The following is a 17,948-nucleotide window of genomic DNA, read 5'->3' as shown; positions in this document are numbered from 1 at the left end:
ACTAGATTATTCGCCAAACCATATTCTGTCCCATTTGTTCAACCCTCATGACCACATAGATTTCATAATGAAAACAACTTTTTTTTTTGCAAAACTTTTTTTTATTCGCACGCGCGCATCAATTTTGGGGTTCCCGGAGGATGTCATCCATATAATCAAATCAACATGGCCTTATTGATGAGAGTTGAAAACGGGTCTAGGAAAGTACTCTTTATGATAATCAGGCGAAATCAATCATTTTGCATCACAAAACGAGCAAAGGCTAGGCTAGCTGTTTCCTCATGTCAACCCTGCAGAGATGACACAAGGACAGAATCTCCAAGCAGATCCTAGGGTGGCAAAAGACAGTATGAAATTGGCCTGGCAGTATCCATTGGCCAGAGAGGGTCCAACTTTGGTAGGCGTGTTGGACCCTCTCTGGCCAATGGATACTGCCTGGCCAATTTCATACTGCCTTTTGCCACCATAGGATCTGCTTGGAGATTAACAAGGAGACAGATATTCTCTAAAGTCTGCAGCAAGTTAAACAATGATCGATTGATGATCCTTAAGTGACGGAAATCGTTTCGTTTGGAGTGGAATCGATGTGCTCTGCAAAGAGAGGGATGAATGTATAGACTGAGGGTTTGTTAGATACCGCTACTGACGTGCGCATTTCAGCCGGTCTTCCAGCTGTAGTACTTATCATGGAATTTTCATCTGTGTTGGGAGTAATCATAATAAAAAGTTTAACTTTATTCCAACACAAAGATTACACAGAGATTAAATTTTCAACGACCACTGTCGCCTTCATCAGGATAATGAAAAAGTAGTAATGTTTTCCTTGGAGAAAAGCAGTTCAAATAAACGTGATACAACCTTTTCTTCTAGTTTCACCCAGCCTCAGTAGTTACTGCAGATTCAGTTGCTGCAGATTCAGTTGCTGCAGATTTAGTTGCTGCAGATTTAGTTGCTGCAGATTTAGTTGCTGCAGATTTAGCTTTGAGGTTTTGAATCTGATGATCAGCGATGTGGTTCAGTCTTCGGTCAAGAACAGTATTATTAACACATCCTCCTGCCGACCGCAAGAGATGGTAATCGCCCGCCAGATGATTAAATGTAGCAAGACCGCAAGGACAACCACGTCCTAGGAAAGCACGTGAAGGACAAAATGTTGCATCTTGGGACTGATTTAAAGGTCCTTTTTATTCCCTATAGAGCTCTGCACCGCAGGCCACGAAGACTTGGTAAAGACGTACGTGGTGAATTCGAAGCAGATTTAGTTCCTAAAATCATTGTAGGAGAGAACCGAAGGTGAAGAGACCGACACGCAGCGGATGTTTACCACCAAAATCGATGCTAATGCAAAATTTACCTCGGAGCAAACATGGTCCTTATCTGAGCCTACAAAGATATTGGATTTCCTTGTCATTTACAGTTGTTCAACTGTAGCCGTATGGCGTTGAAAGAGAAGGCTCTGAATGACCTTTCTTATCGCAGAGTCAAGTGGCCTGACACGCACCAGAGTGGGCGACTGCTGCTCGCAAACTCTAGGCCGCTCCTCTGACGTCATAGGAAGAGCGGGACAAGAGGCGATGTGACAGGAAATGACGCAATTGTGACTAAATTGTGCCAAGGAGGTTAAACCTCATTGATTGAACAAAGTGAGACATGTCGATAAAGACTTTCAGTCACAAGGTTATCTGGTAAGTGGCTGCCATCCTTGCAGGTCAAAATGGCGATCGTTAATTCTACATACAGCACTCTAAAGCATAGGCACTTAATGCAGGATGGTTTAAGAAAGTAAAAACTAAATCAAATGGTATTGTGTAGGGCAGTTATTATGGGGCAGCCTAACGAGCCATTATAGAAAACGCGTTATACGTAGTGTAGTAGATGTAATGTAAGAGATATCGATCAATGCAAATGCAATCTAAGGCTTGTAGCAGTCGCTGTTGGGGTGTAAACAGTAAACTGTTGGAATCTCCTGTCGCTGCGACAGATGAGTAGGCGAACAGGTCTTCATTTGCCGGTGTGGGTCCTCATATGGGAATAAAGACCAATTTTTGACGCACACGAGCGGCCACAGATGCTGCAAGGGAAGGACTGGACAGGGATGGAGCATTGCTTCCTCCTCTCTTTCTTCTCCTTTATGGCAGCTGCTCTATTGGCCTCGAAAGTCCTAGTGCCCAGTGTACACTGGCTTCTCCACGCCAGTAAACTACTCTGCTGCTTTATGTATGACCATACACTAGAAAAACTATGTGAATTCATCTCCAGTTGCTTTGAAAAGAGAGAAGAAATCTTCAAGACCGAGATTAGTTAGAATGTATTCTCTAGTAATTCTTAAGACTTTTACGTTATTCTTTTATCCTGTTCTCCTATGTATTATGTTACTCAGTATGATATACATGTACTCCGATGTATGCATTTAGCCCCATGGGCATGAACATGCAAATAAAGATTCAACATGTATATGGTCGGGAAATAGGAAAGCCCAGAATGCTGAAGCAGAGATCAGGTACAAAATACACCCTCATGGCTCATCATACACCTCTGATCTCCACGATGCTGCCTGAATGATCTTGTGACTTTCTTTACGCACACGAAGGAATATCAATATTTTCTTGGGTTTTAGCCCCATCTTGGAGAGGGAATATGGCAATAGAGGAGCCATACACAAGGCGCTTAAGGGATCAAAGTACGGTGCACTACAGATGGCGGCCGCCTTTCAACTTATAAGTACGTGATTCCCCGAAAAGACGGTTCACGTTGACGGTATGGTTAGCGCCCGCTGAACAATATCACACCGTATTGAGTTTACACCATGTACACAACAGGGTGGGAACCAGCTAACACACGGCTGCAGGGGTCAGCAGGCGGAGTGAGCTCGGGAGGCTCGCTAATTACCTCCATGAAAAATGGAGGTATTGTTTTTGACGGCGTCTGTCTGTGTGTCTGTGTGTGTGTGTGTGTGTCTGTGTGTGTGTGTGTCTGTGTGTGTTTCCGCAACTTTGTAGTCAGCATAACTTCATAACACCTTTATGGATTGCCATGATATTTGGTATGCTGATAAGTCTTAGAAAGACAAAGGTCAAGGTCAAATATGGGTCTCCTGGTGGATGACCTTGGTACTGCAGCAGAACTTCCGGTTTTTGTATCTTTGGTCCTGAACATGCTATGGTCTTGAATTTTTGGTGACAGATAGCTTTTCCTGTCAGGAATAAGTGGTGTGGGTTTGGTCCCCCTAGCAGCTTGTTCAGGAACTGCAGGGGACTTTCGGGCGAAATCTTTGAAAGCCAATAAGTCCAGATAGGAACAGCGTATTTTCATCATTTTTGGTGTGTAGGTATCTGACAGAGAGATGTACATAATTAACTGCAAATTATGCAAATAAGGACTTTATTTGCATAATTAATGAGGAAATTCTATAATTACAGTGTTTTACATTATAGAACTTTCATACATGTAATGTATGTAACCTATGGCAGATGGAACATCAACAGATACTAATTATGCAAATGATGACCTAATTTGCATAATTAATGCAAAAATCTATGATTTCTCAATGGTGAATGATGGGAATGTCATACTTGGGACATCTTTAAGTTAATCAAAAGTTAACATCACGATGCATACATTATGTTAATGCAGAGGTCATTTGCGTAATTAAAGAAGAAATTTACATTTACATATCAAGCCCATATTTCATGGAGGTATGAGATCTCGGAACTCTTGTTTACATTGAGGTTGAGATTAGTCAGGGAAAGAGGGAAACTCTAGGATCCAACATTGCCCATACCAATGAGGAATGATGCTATTTATTTTGAGTGAAGTAAGTCGCGATCACGAGCCTTGTAGTACGTCAACGAGAAAAATGGCGAGATACAGTATTACGTGTAAGACAGGTTAGTAGTGCCTGGCAGCTGACGCCGATCGTGAATTCCCACTAACACGCACGCAACGTCAGCGACGCTGTAGGTTAAACAAAAGGGGTTTTGCCAAAAAACAGTTACTCAAGCAACTGGATATGATTTTGGAAAAGCTCAGACGTTTCAAATATCATCCACTACCTTTCGTCAGTGATACTAGAGAACGGTCAGACGTTTCAGGTAGCATCCACACTAACTTTCGTCAGTGCAGAAAGGCAGGTTTATAAGCAAGAACTATTGATTGACTTCCTATTGGACTTCCAAAAAATACGTCTTCACTTACTTGCATATCAATCAATAGTTCTTGCTTATAAACCTACCTTTCTGCACCGACAAAAGGTAGTGGATGCTATCTGAAACGTCTCCCGTTTCCAAAATCATATCCAGTTACTTGAGTAACTGTTTTTTGACGTATTTTATTACCTGGATGTCTAACCTTCACCTACGTAAAAAGGGTTTTTTCACTCACGGCCTAGTAACGTTATATGTACTGTGATAATCTTAAATTCATTTCCAGCGGGCTCGCGGTTCTCAGGTGTGCGGTATAGCGATGACTTTAAATTGAGTTGCTATCAAGTGAAGGACTGGCCTGGTGCGCCCGAAGGCAAAATTGATTCGTTCAGCCGGCGATTGTACAGTAGGTCCCCTGGGCTCGGTCGGCGGGCTAGCGGCTAGAAAGTCTTGGATCTCCCTCTTCAGAGCTCGGCCTTTGTTGGAGCGCGTAAAAAGCCTTTGCGACGCTACAGCTCCTCAAAATCCACGTCTTTAGATGCACTAACTTTTATGCAAGGTTTTAAGGCTTGCCCTCGGCTTTCCGGGTGAAGGTACATTTGCATCTGGCTGGCCCCAGAGATGCCCTGGCATTACAGCGGGCACTAGACATCTTACGACCAATTCTAAATTATAACTCAGGTTACTTTAAACATCTCTATGTTCACATAAAACATGTCACAAAGGCCCATGTTTACCTTTGAGATTGATCACCCTCAGGCAAGGTACAACTAAAACTTAAAACTGCAACATAAAATTCTCAGGTTTATGGGGTTTATCCTATTATTCAATGTTGATGTTTTTTTTTAATTGTCCTTATTTTTCCGACCTGTGTAGATTCAAACTCCGCTCGTTAATAACTATGGAAACTGACAACGAGATTACGTATGAAGAGGTATTTTTGCCGGTGTTAAAATTGTTTTATTTTTGCCGATTTTCGTCGCCGTTATTCTGTGTACATTGTATATTACTTACTTAGACTTAGTTCCTTAGCAAGTCTTCTCCACTCTGCTCTGTCTTTGGCGAGAGACTCGGCATCCTTCAGTGATACCCCCCTGCTTTCCAGATCTTTTTGGAGGGTACGTCGCCATGTTAGTTTGGGTCTCCCTCTTTTCCGCTTGCCCTCTGGTTTCCAGAACATAGATGTCTTGGCATGGCGGTCTGAGGTCATCCTGAGGACATGTCCAGCATACCTCATCCTCCTCTCGGTGATGGTGATGCTGAGTGGTTTTGTATCAGTTCTGTGGTATACCTCCTTGTTGGTAATCCTGTCTCTCTGTATGTTATGTGTAGAATTTTACGGAGGCATCGTTGTTGGAGGGCATCCAGCTTGTTTCGCATTTTTGTTGTTATCTTCCATGTTTCACATGCATAGAGTGCAGTTGGTATTACTGCTGACTGTAGCAGCTTGGTTTTCAGCACTCTGGATATGCTTGTGTATATTTCTCGTAGGACGTATTAAAGTTTTGTGGTGCTAAACTTACTGTTTCTATGCATGAAAAGTTATGCACGCTCACCGTTTCTTTTGTCCATCTGGTGCCAAAAGAGTGCCCCGTGCCATTAACCCCAGAGGACATGCTTGAGGAAGTCTGACGAAGCAATTTCATGTTAAAGACAGGTCGTTCGAACCTCCCTCATCAAGCCCACCATATGCTCGGAACCGGATGACCATTAGGTGTAGTCATTTCCACGTCGTGCATCTTGATGTAACAAAATGGAAAGGCAGCTGCACAAATTCACCCAGCGTTTTCTAAGCATTCACGACTGCAAGGATCTAGAAAGACAACTCACTGCTTTTTCTGAGAAAGATTTTGAGTCTTGACAAACTTTGATTACTCAGAACTCAGTACGTACCATGGGACTGACTCACGATTAGGCCAATTGGATAATCTATTTGCAGGTCGGAAGGTAGATCGTCTCAGAAACACAGCATGGCCATTCAAAGGTCATTGACAAATCAAATTTCAGTACAGTAAAGCAATACTCTTATATGAAAATAGTTACTGTATAGATAGACGATAACTGCCACTCAGTTGGCGTGGGCTTGTTCTAAATTTGCATTTATACCGTTATGCCAACCTACCGAAACAAATGATGGTGCCCTCGCGTACTCGGTGAAAGGTAAATTTACATTTCAGATTTGGACGAAGTGTAATGACGCTTTTAGATGGCGACGTTGACGTGAGAACCACTTTTGAAGCGTGTACGCGCCGGTGCTAACAAGTTTGCGCCTTCGTGCATGCACTGAATTTTTATACATGCGCTTGCCGTGAAAGAAAGGCAAATATGGTCGGCGAAGACTACCAGGTCTCTATGCTCACATATAATATTCCAGGTCTGCTGTTCCAGGTCTGCTGTGTTAAGCTGCAGAGATGGGCCCACCTGTACAGATTCAGACCTAAGAGAGGCCAGCAAAACGTCACGGGACTGTCTAGAGAGTTACAACGATAAGCTATGATGATGATGAACTTTACAAGACAATGATTCGAAGGGAAGGTTATTTTAGTAGATCCCATTCGTGAGTCATCAACTTCGAATAACAACTTTCCGGTATCAATTCAGTAGAATTCCAACATTTCGGGTAGCAGACCGCAAAGGACTGTAGCTTGGTAGAATTGTTCGCTGGGGAGTACCCTGCCTAACTAAAAACTACTTGAATGTATCCATCAGTTTTAAATTGGTGCGTGTGGTGCTTTCACATCAGAAACGCGAGGTGGCTACAATTCTGCCTGCCGCCATTCTATTTAAGCACTTATTCAAGACCCGGCATTCTAACTACACTGTAAACACCACTTACGACGGTGAAATTCCACCCCGAAATGGCCAAGTGATTTGATGGGAGATATTGGCGCTGCATCTCAATGGACAAAACGCTCTGAAAATTATGGCTCCCTCTGAAATTGCCACTATAAGGATCCGCAGTTCAGCTTACTTTCTAACCCATTCAGGACAACGCCTGTATAACCGGCATCAACTAGCAACACGTTTATCGTCAGCACAATCACACACTCACGCTCTCTGTAATGTCCGCAATGGGACAGTATTTGTCTGCTGTTATATACAATGATGTTCCCGGCCATTTTCTGTACTATAAATGAAGGCTTACAGAATTTTGTCACTACAGCGTTTGCTATTACATGTACTTTACATCAATCCATAGATGCCTGCGTATCGCGTTATGTACAGGCCCGCCGCGTACTTTGATGGCTGTTATATGGTGTACGTTTCGATGTGTGGGGCTTGGTTCCAAAGGCCAATAGCCTTGCTATTGGCAAATATGCGTTCGTTTGATATAACGGCCTCCTCGGTACATCTTTTATGGGAGGGGAGAAGCTGAAGGCGATTACAGACTGGCAAGCCTCGACCATTCGCCGTGATTTAGCATCGGTAAACTTGGGCGCAGCGATACAAAGCGTTCTTACGTTAAGCTGGCGTTCGGAACAACGGTGGATTTCTTTTCATTTTCATCTTTATTCTCAAAGCATTAAAGTATTATAGTGTCGCTAAATCCACCGTTTTGACGGTTTCCATGCAGCGTTTCCCTGTCCTTGGTGCTGAAAGACGGCTACTGTGTTTCAAGTCGTTGCGAACATTCAAGCGAACATGTAACATTCAACACACGACGTCAATCAACTATGCACATTGTCATCCCGCATTCTATGAGCCCTTTCATAGCGGATTTACATGTAACTCCACCGTACGTCACATTTCTCTGGTGTCGAGAATAAAAGGCACCAGTACATGCACACGTCCTTACCAGATTCGTCCTGAGGCAAGCTTAGGGCGAAATGATAACTTGTAACAATATGGAACGATGATCTTAAAACTCGTTGAGCGAAAATTTGTTGATACATGCACTGTTCAAAGTCACGGTAAGATTTTGTAGTAGTTTTAATTAAAATGAAAGTTGAATATTTCGGAGGATTCCATGAAGATACATGTTCAAAATGTATCTCTTGAAGTACAAAAATAACCAGCATTTCCTGGGCGAAATACAGATACTTTTATATAAATGTAAATAACGTGTGGCACATGATTTCACTGCTGGGGGCGCAGTGCTCTCTCTATCTCTAATGCAACAGTGTTGTATCTATGTAGACTCGAACATATTATTGATGTTTTCTTTTGATCTGATGCTAGCTTTCCAAATGCTTACATAAAAACGGGTGCTGCTTATCATTGCACTCTCTTGTGCAGATATACGGTGACCAGAATAAATAGCCTGCTGTAGTGCCTTGGTCACCTTGCAGCCGGGACTGCCTTTCTTAACTTTCCGGTCGAAAGCCCAGCTCGGGTGAGACTCCCCGTCTCCTTCACATCTCTCTAAATGCACTTAGCGGAGATCCTGGATCAAAGATTCTGCTGACTTTCTGACATTCCTGGTCAAAAGGTTAACCTGACTTCGTGACAAAAGCAAGCTAGGATAAAGGTATAGAAGCAAGGGGCGGTGTAAGAGGTTTGGTAGCGTTACCTTGTGTAAAGGTTTGTGTTTTTTCCAACGTCTGGTTTTGCGGGTCGATACCGTTTCCTCTAGGGTGTTACTGTCAGCTTGTACATTGTCACTCCATTGATCCTCCACAGACCGAACGGCTACAGCTGTTATTGACTGATAACTGGTGACATGCTAAAAGAGTGTAGCAAATCCTATGGAAATGTAGGACCAATCGTTTGGCACACAACTATCAAATGATCCTCACTCAAGAAATAATGTCTATCAAAGTTGTAAGTTGTACAATCTTAGAAATCGAACACAACTTGTGTATGCAAACCATTAATTTCATCCAAAGTGTGCTGGAAAAGTCGCCATTTATACTTCGCTGTCTGACTTAAGATGTTGAATACGTTTAGAACATAGCGTCGTGTTCCATACACTATATATGCAACATGTTGCTACGGAAAACGTTTATTCTGGTTTAATTTCCGATTAATCAGAGCATCATTCGCCCTGCTGTAGCTTACTGCGTCATTGCACATCTGTACTCATGGCTGATAGCATCAGTGACAGTGCCAGGCGCACTCTGTCATAATCATGGCTTCGCTCACATTTTTCCTTAATACTTTATCCTTATAACGCCAGGGTAAAATAGTGTTAGCTACGGAACACATACCTCAGAGCATCTACCACGAGATCATACAAAAGATACAACAAAGAAACTTAAGTGAGAAGGTTCCATCAAGCGTGAGACAAAGACCAAAGGGACTATCCCCACACTATAGGTGTATTGAACAGACAGAGTGCGGATTTACCGTGTTGAGTTAGAATTCAGACTTCATACAGACGCCGCAGATATTGCTAAGCAGGCGACTGTCTTGGAATCAGGGTAAGGAACCGTAAATGAAGAAATCATCACCACAGACATTAGCATAAATTAAAAATCTGTGTTGGCGATTTGAAGCCATTCATACCATACATGATGTTAGTCATGTATACAGGTTTTAATCATAAAGCCGTGCCCGAACCGAAAATAGTCGCGTTTGTAAGTCACTAGAAACAACGTTACTAAGTAATTGCTGTTTCCTTGTTATGTTCACCACGGGGATATGGTAAATATGAGGTTTTCTACTTGGGCGTAATGGAATACAGGTCAGAAAGGTAGGCCTCACGCTATCTATCATACCACTCTGTCGAGAAAACACTTAAAGGCTCTTTCCACCTTGCCAAGAACTGAATTTCATTACATAGAAGGACGCGAACGCAAGGATAGGTCCATGTTGCTCATGAAATGGTTTAAGAGAACGTCAGAGACAGTTCGGCAACAGTACGTACCGGGATATTCAAAAGAAAAAGATAAAACTAGTGAATCATACGTGCAGAAGGTACATGTGTCTCACTGACAGACCGTGCTTGTCAGAACCGCCATACTTCAGTGTAGCTTCAGACGACATAACATCTAGACCGTTAACAAGTGCTGCATGAAAGAAGAAGATGGATTTGTCCCTGAATGTAACACTTGTACCAAATGTAAACGGCTTAGGAGCTTTAGAGCAGATCCAGCAGATGTAATTATAATGATGGTCGACCATAACCAATGTTGTCAGCCAGAGCACTCTACCTAGAACCCGAATGCCCGGAGAACCTTTTGCCCTAACTCTCACTAGACGCGTAACTTCTTTCTGAATCTAGAAAGAACACCTCTTATATACACGTTCATAGTGGAAAGCAACCTATAAGGGGTGGAGAAGGAATTCGGAGCCGCTGCCCCTGCCATGGGAGGATGACAAATTCTTACGTACGTTTTCATGACAATTATGCTGCCTCATCATCTAATATGAAACAGTTCATTAAGGATAAACTTTAAGAGATTCAAGGGAGGACAGAGCCCATGTCATTACATTCTATGTACCCTTCCTTTCTTTTGATAACTGCCTACACATACACTGTGCAGTCCGTTTCTCTATGTATGGGAAACCCTGTGACCCTGGTCATAGGAAGGGGTCATGGCCCTCGGGTGACCCTCTGTTTTCATCGTACTATATTCTCCGCTGGAAGATCGCAATTTTTGCATTTACGTAACTTACTGTTGATCGGTGCCAATCAGACACACATTCCCGTAGATATATTTTGTGCCCTTCTGCTCCATTTGTAATTGGCGTTATCCTCTGATGCGGCGCAGAGTGTTCTGTCATAGCGGCAAATTCTATAATGGTGCTTTCAGAGTACAGGCGGTGTTCCTCGGGTCACACGCAGGTCGGCACCTCTGACATGTCGGCTCAGAATTAGGGGAACTGAAACGTTTTGATAACGGCGTATGATGTCGCCTTCATCCGTCCGTTTCATCTATACTGCAGGCTGGGTTAAATTGGACTTTCTCCCGGCCCTGGAATTCCGGTTAACCAAGTCGGTACGCAGACAAAACTTTCAGCAGAAACTTATACGTGATGTTTAAAGTTAAAACTTTTGGTCCAACACAAAAATTCTCTCACCTAGAGCTTTTGACTCTGGTCTTCCTCAGTAGACTGACCCAGTGAAACTTGTCACGTGGCTTCTTTGAAGTGTGACGTCAACACTGGGTCAAAGGTATATACGTGATGGATGTTGCACGAAACAGCACATTTGGAGTGATGTGTTTAATAGATATGCATTGCATAACGCTCAGGGACGAAATGTGTGTTATATTGCTAACCTTACTGTGACAAAGTGGAGATAGATGAAACTGTGCGATATTTCATATTGGTTTTATCATGTGATGAGCGCTTCGGATGCTTTTATGCAACATTCAGTGATGATAAAACGTCGGTGCCAATATTGTGACACGTTCTGGGGAAAACCACGAACACTTCCAAGAAACCAGCCTGGATCCACTTTGAACTTTCCATCAGCCCACGTCAATCTGACATTAAACGATTTCACGTATGTTGTATTCAATCAAGCATAATTTTGCCTGGATGTCACTCTAGATGATGATGATTCACGCAACTGTCATTCAGGCTTTGCCTCAGAAAGTGGAAAGTGTCATGAGTATAAATATGTACTTACAAGTCTTTAGGGGAACTATAACAAAAATGGTGATGAATATTTTGTATAGTCTGTGTGGTTGTTAGTGTTAACAGTCCAGTACTGAAGTGGGTGAGTCCCGCCAGCTAACATTTTGCCGTGGACTTGTGCTCATCAGTTGGTGACGACATTCCGCTATGCGTGGGGACGTCTCAAAAAGACGTCACTATGACGTCAGTCGTCGCCATCAGAGCCTGAGCTAACTACTTTATCTACCTCGCCAGGATTATACTAATCGGCTGTGAGAGGGTGGACACAGCAATGGTCAGTATTAGCGATAATTGTGCAGTCATAGGAGGGCGGCTAAATAGTCATGACTGGATTTCTTAATGTCCATCAGGGCGTAAAGAAATTATTCTGTATCCCTATATATCACAGAGATAAGATCACAGAAAGTCGCTTAAGGTAGTCTACACCTTGATACAATGTTACAGTCTGAAGTTCTCGTCATGGGTTCCTTACTATCTTTACCCTCGCAGAAGGAAAACATATTGTTTTTGCTCTGTTTCTTATTATTACTTTTCTTCTTCTCCAAACAAATAAGATCAATGACCTGAACCAGAAGTCTGTCACCATGGTAATTAGTGTTGGGTTACATCATGTTGCAATTTTAAGGCAGGAGGGATTTAGACTCCTGTCACCATATATATGAATGTGTTTGAGTAAGAATTAACAGATCAGACCACAAGCGAAGGTAAACATTATACATTTGCGTATGAGAACCTCTTATCTCCTCCTCCCATTTTCAGAACGATCCCCCATCAAATCAGCACGGGAACTTTAAAGATGATATGGTTGATATAAACAGCCGTGAAACCAAAATCACTAAGCTGCAAGCCTGATGATTATGGAACACACGAGTCCCAATTCACCACAGTACTCAGACAACTCCTCAAGTGATCTTTAGAACCGCCACAGCAGAAAATGTGTGAGCAGATAGCGAAAACGATGGGCCCGTTTTGCTTATATATTAGCCATTATAGAGTACACACGATTAAGAAGAAGCAATTCACATAAAATCTACATTAATCTAAAAACTTGTGACATACTATCAAAGGTACAATCACTATAGGGTAATTTCGTCAGATCTCAAAGCCATTTAGATAGCAGTAACGCAACAGTAAACAACATACATGTACATGATAATCATTCTACCACTCAACTGTGTTTGTGCCTTATCTGGCGGCGACATTAATTCAGGAAATTGATATCTCACCATAATCTGAACCCTCAAGGAGTCGTGTGATTAGCAGAAAAATTAGTTGTACACGAACGCCTGCCATTTCCACCTGACGCTAAGGAGGTCTCGGGTGGTTTGGTGATGTAGACTAATGAGATTTATTTGTGATTGAAAACAGTACTGATGTTTAGAATAAATGGTGATCTTAACTGCAAAATCAGCAACATTCTGAAGTACACACACACGGTGTCTTCATCTTGACAGTACGTTACCCAGACCGTATCTTCCCTGCGAGCCATGGAGATATCTGGTAAGTCAATAAAAGCATGGTGATGCCAGTCAGTCAGTCGCGCTCGTGAAAATAACATCTGCACCCCACAGTCTTCCGTCAGCATGACAGGATAGTGACATGTCATCACCGTGCGTGTATGTATGCCGGAGTAGTACGCAGGAGGCGGCAATGATGTACCCCCACGGGTGTCCAAAAGCTCGCACCGCGGAGAGCTCACCGCTTCGCGATGCCGTGTAATTAAGTTGAAGTAATGATGTACGTGGGGAGGTGGGCATGTACCCTCCGTAGGACTCTTGGGAGATGGCAGACATCTACCTATGTAATGTTCAACGGATACAGCTACAGGCCATGGCATTTCCAACATCTAATCCAATTAAGTTTCAAAAGCTTAATTTATGAAATTCACATGGAAAGATGTGATTGTCTGCGGTATAATGCATACAGATGATGGTTCTCATACTTAACATGCTTGATGACACCACACACAGGTGTGTCGATCAAGGCAGTCGTTAGACATCCACGTAGAGCATACATAAAGCAACTTAAATCAAGTAACTGAATAAATTTTCTGCATATAAGAGCCAGTCGTTTCAGAGAGCATTCACTATCTTACATCAGTGATTGAGAATGGCATCCATTATCTCTCATCATCAGTGATTCTCAGTCACGTACGAAAGAGATACCGGGTGCTATCTTCTGAAACGTCTGACTCTTTAGAGAATTTTTCAAGTTGCCGTTGATGTATTTTGTATTATCGTGTATTTTATCAGGGGCACTATTAGTCACTGATATCCGTCTCACAGCCCAAAGTACGGGGCAATTATTGTGAAATCCGCTGTTGTCCCGCGTGATCGATTTGTGACTACGTACTGCTATAGCTGGTTGATTACCTGAAATTATAGAGTGCCGTGAAATATATGTTATATATCTGGATCTCTCTCGGTCCGGTATTGATGGTTGTATTTACGGAGCCCGCGGATGGACTTTGTCGGTGGGACCGTCCAATTACGGAGTCCCGGTGAAAGGGAAGAAAAGTGCCGACAACATGTGAAGCACGCCAGGATTACAGGTTCTATTTTGCTTGGTTGCGGGTGCACTATGGGGATGATTGCCGAGATACTTTTTTTTTCTCATAAATCGCGATGTCAGTACTATCGGTGTTGGTACAAGTCTTTCTGTCTCGCTTTTCAAAGACGCCCAATTAATTTGGCGCTTCAAAGGACTCAAATTACATCGGCGCGCAGCCCACAGAAAGGTCTTCATTGCTCGAGCATGACAATAAGCTCCTGGAGTCGTTACATGATGAGAGAATAAGTAAGGCATATCCACAGCTAGCTATGACGCCAACCAGCCGCTATACATCTAGACGGGTCAGGGGACATATTGCATACAGTAACTCGCTTAAAAAACATGATGATGATGATGATGATGAATGGTTTATTGACATACAAATCCATCGCAGCCCGCAGGCTGAATTGCGGATTCCGATTACAAATATTTTCAGAGTTCAATTCAAAATAAAACAATGGGTCAATTATCATATAAGTATAAAAGGAATAACTTTGATGAATAAAATTTAGCATTTATACAATAATACGATTATCAGACGGCATTAAAACAACACTAAAATCAACAATCACCCCGTTAATTCAGTTAAACGAGCTTTAATTAAAATTTGACCTCTGACCTGAATGAATGATGATTTAGATTTTGTTCAATGAATTGGTTTTGAAGATTCGGTTTTACTTTTTGTTAACTTATGATTTACCTTATCCTTGTTCATATACTAGTACTCTGTATAAAAGATTCGAGTGTACAATGAATATGTAAAATTGCATGTTATTTCACTTGTATCATTTATGACGTCCTACGTTTCCATCCTGTTTACCTGTAATGTACTCCCTCGGCAGTCAGCACCATTCGACTGAAGGGACCACCCATATGAACCCAAGATTGATTGATTAATAAATAAATACCCCAGTCAATAGCTATATAGTTTCCAACAACTAACGCTATCATAGAGGCCCAGTCAAAGGTCTCTTCTTTTTTTACGTCTCACCGTTCGTATTTTGTGTAGTCTGAAATGTGGATCAGTGAATGAAAGAATCTACTAGAATTCGCCAGAATATTTCCTGATCTGAAATACGGGATGACGTCTGAGAATCTTTCAGATTCCTTTCCGCACATTTCCTCGGGCTTAATTTAATAAACTCTTCATGCCTAGGTGTGCTGTTCCCATTTCGCCCTCAGCCTACAAATCAGCAGGGTTAAGTGATGGAGAACATATCAGACTGTGGAAGACGTTGAAATGATGTGTGTTGCGCTCGGGGCGGCAAGACTTGTCTGTTCCGCTTAAACACGGGGATGCGGGACCTTACCACCATCATGGCAGAGCACTGCCGTAGGCCTCAGGAGCGTAGGTCATGGGAAGTATAATCTATGGACATTGCAATCATGCTGTCTTTACAAACCAGTATAATCAAAATGGTAAGAAATAGGATATCTTCTGTGAGATCGCTTTTCTAATGGTCCATTAGTGATAGATGAGAAATGATGTCAAATTCTCTCAATGCATAATGCTGTATGGCCTTATTTTTTCTGTACACACACAAAGTAATTAATCAGGCAGGTGACATTGCTTTTGGATCAGGTCTATCGCAGTAAAGAAAGAACGACAAAGATGGGGATGAAAATTGGACCGATACCAAATCTGGATTAGGTACGCTTCAAAACCACTTATCCCTGACGTCCTTTGCGTTGAGAAACGGCCCTCATATGTCTATTATCGCGAAGACTTGCGCCAATGCCTGTGCTGTTGCCTAAGGCCATTGTTAACACAGGGAAATAGTATACAGTAATACACAATTGCGAAGTATATATATTTATATTTGGCTCCATGAAGCGTACCCGTAAAAAAACAGCGCACCTGTCAAGAACTTGACAAAGCACGATGAGAGGTATGCGGCATGGATACAAAATATTGTAAAAACAAACAACGCCATTCCGATCGAAATGTCACTGCTGTTCGCAACCTGAAGCTCGATTATTCCTGTGGCTTTAGGATATATCATATGGAGGCGTTAAGGGTAGCTCATCCTCATAAAGACCCCAAAAGGACAGCCACGTTCACTGGAAACAGTGCCACCAGCACAGGCGACGCAGACCGAAGCACATGCAGTAAAAGCACCTTGCAGTAAAAGGTTCGTAGGCGTTGATATGTAAGGTATAAAAAAGACAGTAATATATTTCTCACGTATCGCACAAATATCACGTTCATTTCACTGAAAATGGATATAGAAACTTATAGCAATCATTGTATTAATATTAAAAGTCCATTATCATGTTCGAATACACGTACCGGCGACTGTAGTATCAAGGACGATACCATGCCTCTCCATATTATCTCTGGTGTGATCGATGTTCAGAGAGTGGGGCTAAATGCACGGGCAACTCCCAAGGACGAGGTATTGGCTGTTTGGTCGAAGTTTGATCGGGCTTCTGCTATACTACAGTGGGTCTGACAAGAGGTCATTGACCCCTGCCCATTCCATCCTATCGAACGTAAATACAGCTGCGCGTCGGTCGTGTGACGTGTCACTGCGCGACAAAAGAAGGGTACAGGAACAGGTGCGGGGAAGATCTTCTACAGAAGAACACTTCGATAAACAGACAAGGACGATACGAGACTCCTTCAGTGAAGGTGTGGTGCTATGAAACAAGTTTCAGCCTGGATACTACTTTACCATATGGCGCGTAAATGCTGGGAAGAGTATGAGTGCGGCTGCTAAACTCACCTTCGGAGCTTCCCATCTTGGGAAAGCGGGACTCGTGCCGCTTCCCACCGGCCTGTCCTTCCCTCTCGCCCGGCCAGCCTTCCCGGCCGGGCTCCAGTCCGAAGTGGAAATCCACGCCTGTATCTTTCCTTCCGACGGAGCGAGACTTTTCGGTCGCCCAGCTCTTGTGTCGCACCGTGCAGTGCGGAAGAGCCGCCTTACACCCGCACGACCCAGCGGGGCATTGTCTCCCACCTTCCGTCTCAGAACCGGATCGGAGATCTTCCCGCCAGGAGCGACCCGTGGTAAGTGTGGCACAGACGCTACCATCTGCCACTGCGACGGGGGAGACCCTTCTCCCGCTCGAGTGAAGGGGAGAGATGGATCGACCATTATGTCTGCGCAGAGGGGGGAGCTGACGTGGAGACTTCGGCGGAAGATCCATGAGGAGGAATATACTACAGGACAAAAGGAAACAATGTATTTTGTTAAGAGTGAGACTATTGCATGTCGTCAGGAACGATATAGAAACTGTTTACCACAAAACGTTTTCTTCGCACATTTCATTTGTGTCGCAGATGATAGTTCCTGCCAGAGGATGCCAGTGCATTTTCACACACATGAAGTAGCATTTGAGACATTACCTGAGGAAAACTCGCACGGATAATTATGAATTGAACTGATATATTTTTATCTTAACTTATAGGATAGCGGACCAAGCGTTTGAGGAACAAAACTATGTGTTCATTTAACTCCAGAAATTGTTTTCGTAAGGTTTCCATTGGGAGCGCCAGTGTTTCACACCTGTTTTATTTGTATAGTGCATTGGAAAAATATTGATGGGTTAAGAGAACCAAGTGTAAGAGGCCGTTTAAGTATAAAAATATAAGGCGTGTAGTGGGAAAATCTTCAATCGAAAAAAGAAAAAGGAAGACGGCTGGGGAGGGAGACAGTGTGACGCCTCGATCAAGGTGCCGGGAAGATAAGACGAGGAGGCAGGAAAGCCCAGCCTTTCTTAGAACTTGTA

General features: G+C 42.9%; 1 protein-coding gene across 2 annotated transcripts in view; it reads right to left on the bottom strand.

Moving 5' to 3' along the window:
* The window catches only part of LOC109481023 (probable 3',5'-cyclic phosphodiesterase pde-5), a 73,724-nt gene extending 56,346 nt beyond the window's left edge, over positions 1 to 17,378 (bottom strand). For both annotated transcript variants that reach the window (XM_019783497.1, XM_019783498.1), the window contains exon 1: positions 16,943 to 17,378. In XM_019783497.1, coding sequence (XP_019639056.1) covers positions 16,943 to 17,366 — 424 coding nt within the window. In that variant the 5' untranslated portion in view covers positions 17,367 to 17,378. The remainder of the gene's footprint in view (positions 1 to 16,942) is intronic.
* Positions 17,379 to 17,948: the final 570 nt, after the last annotated feature.

Source organism: Branchiostoma belcheri, unplaced genomic scaffold (genome assembly GCF_001625305.1).
Source record: "Branchiostoma belcheri isolate BF01 breed outbred unplaced genomic scaffold, Haploidv18h27 scaffold53, whole genome shotgun sequence".
In the NCBI taxonomy this organism is placed as follows: Eukaryota; Metazoa; Chordata; class Leptocardii; order Amphioxiformes; family Branchiostomatidae; genus Branchiostoma; species Branchiostoma belcheri.
Note: the sequence above shows the minus strand (reverse complement) of the source record. Positions and strands in the feature narration are given on the sequence as shown.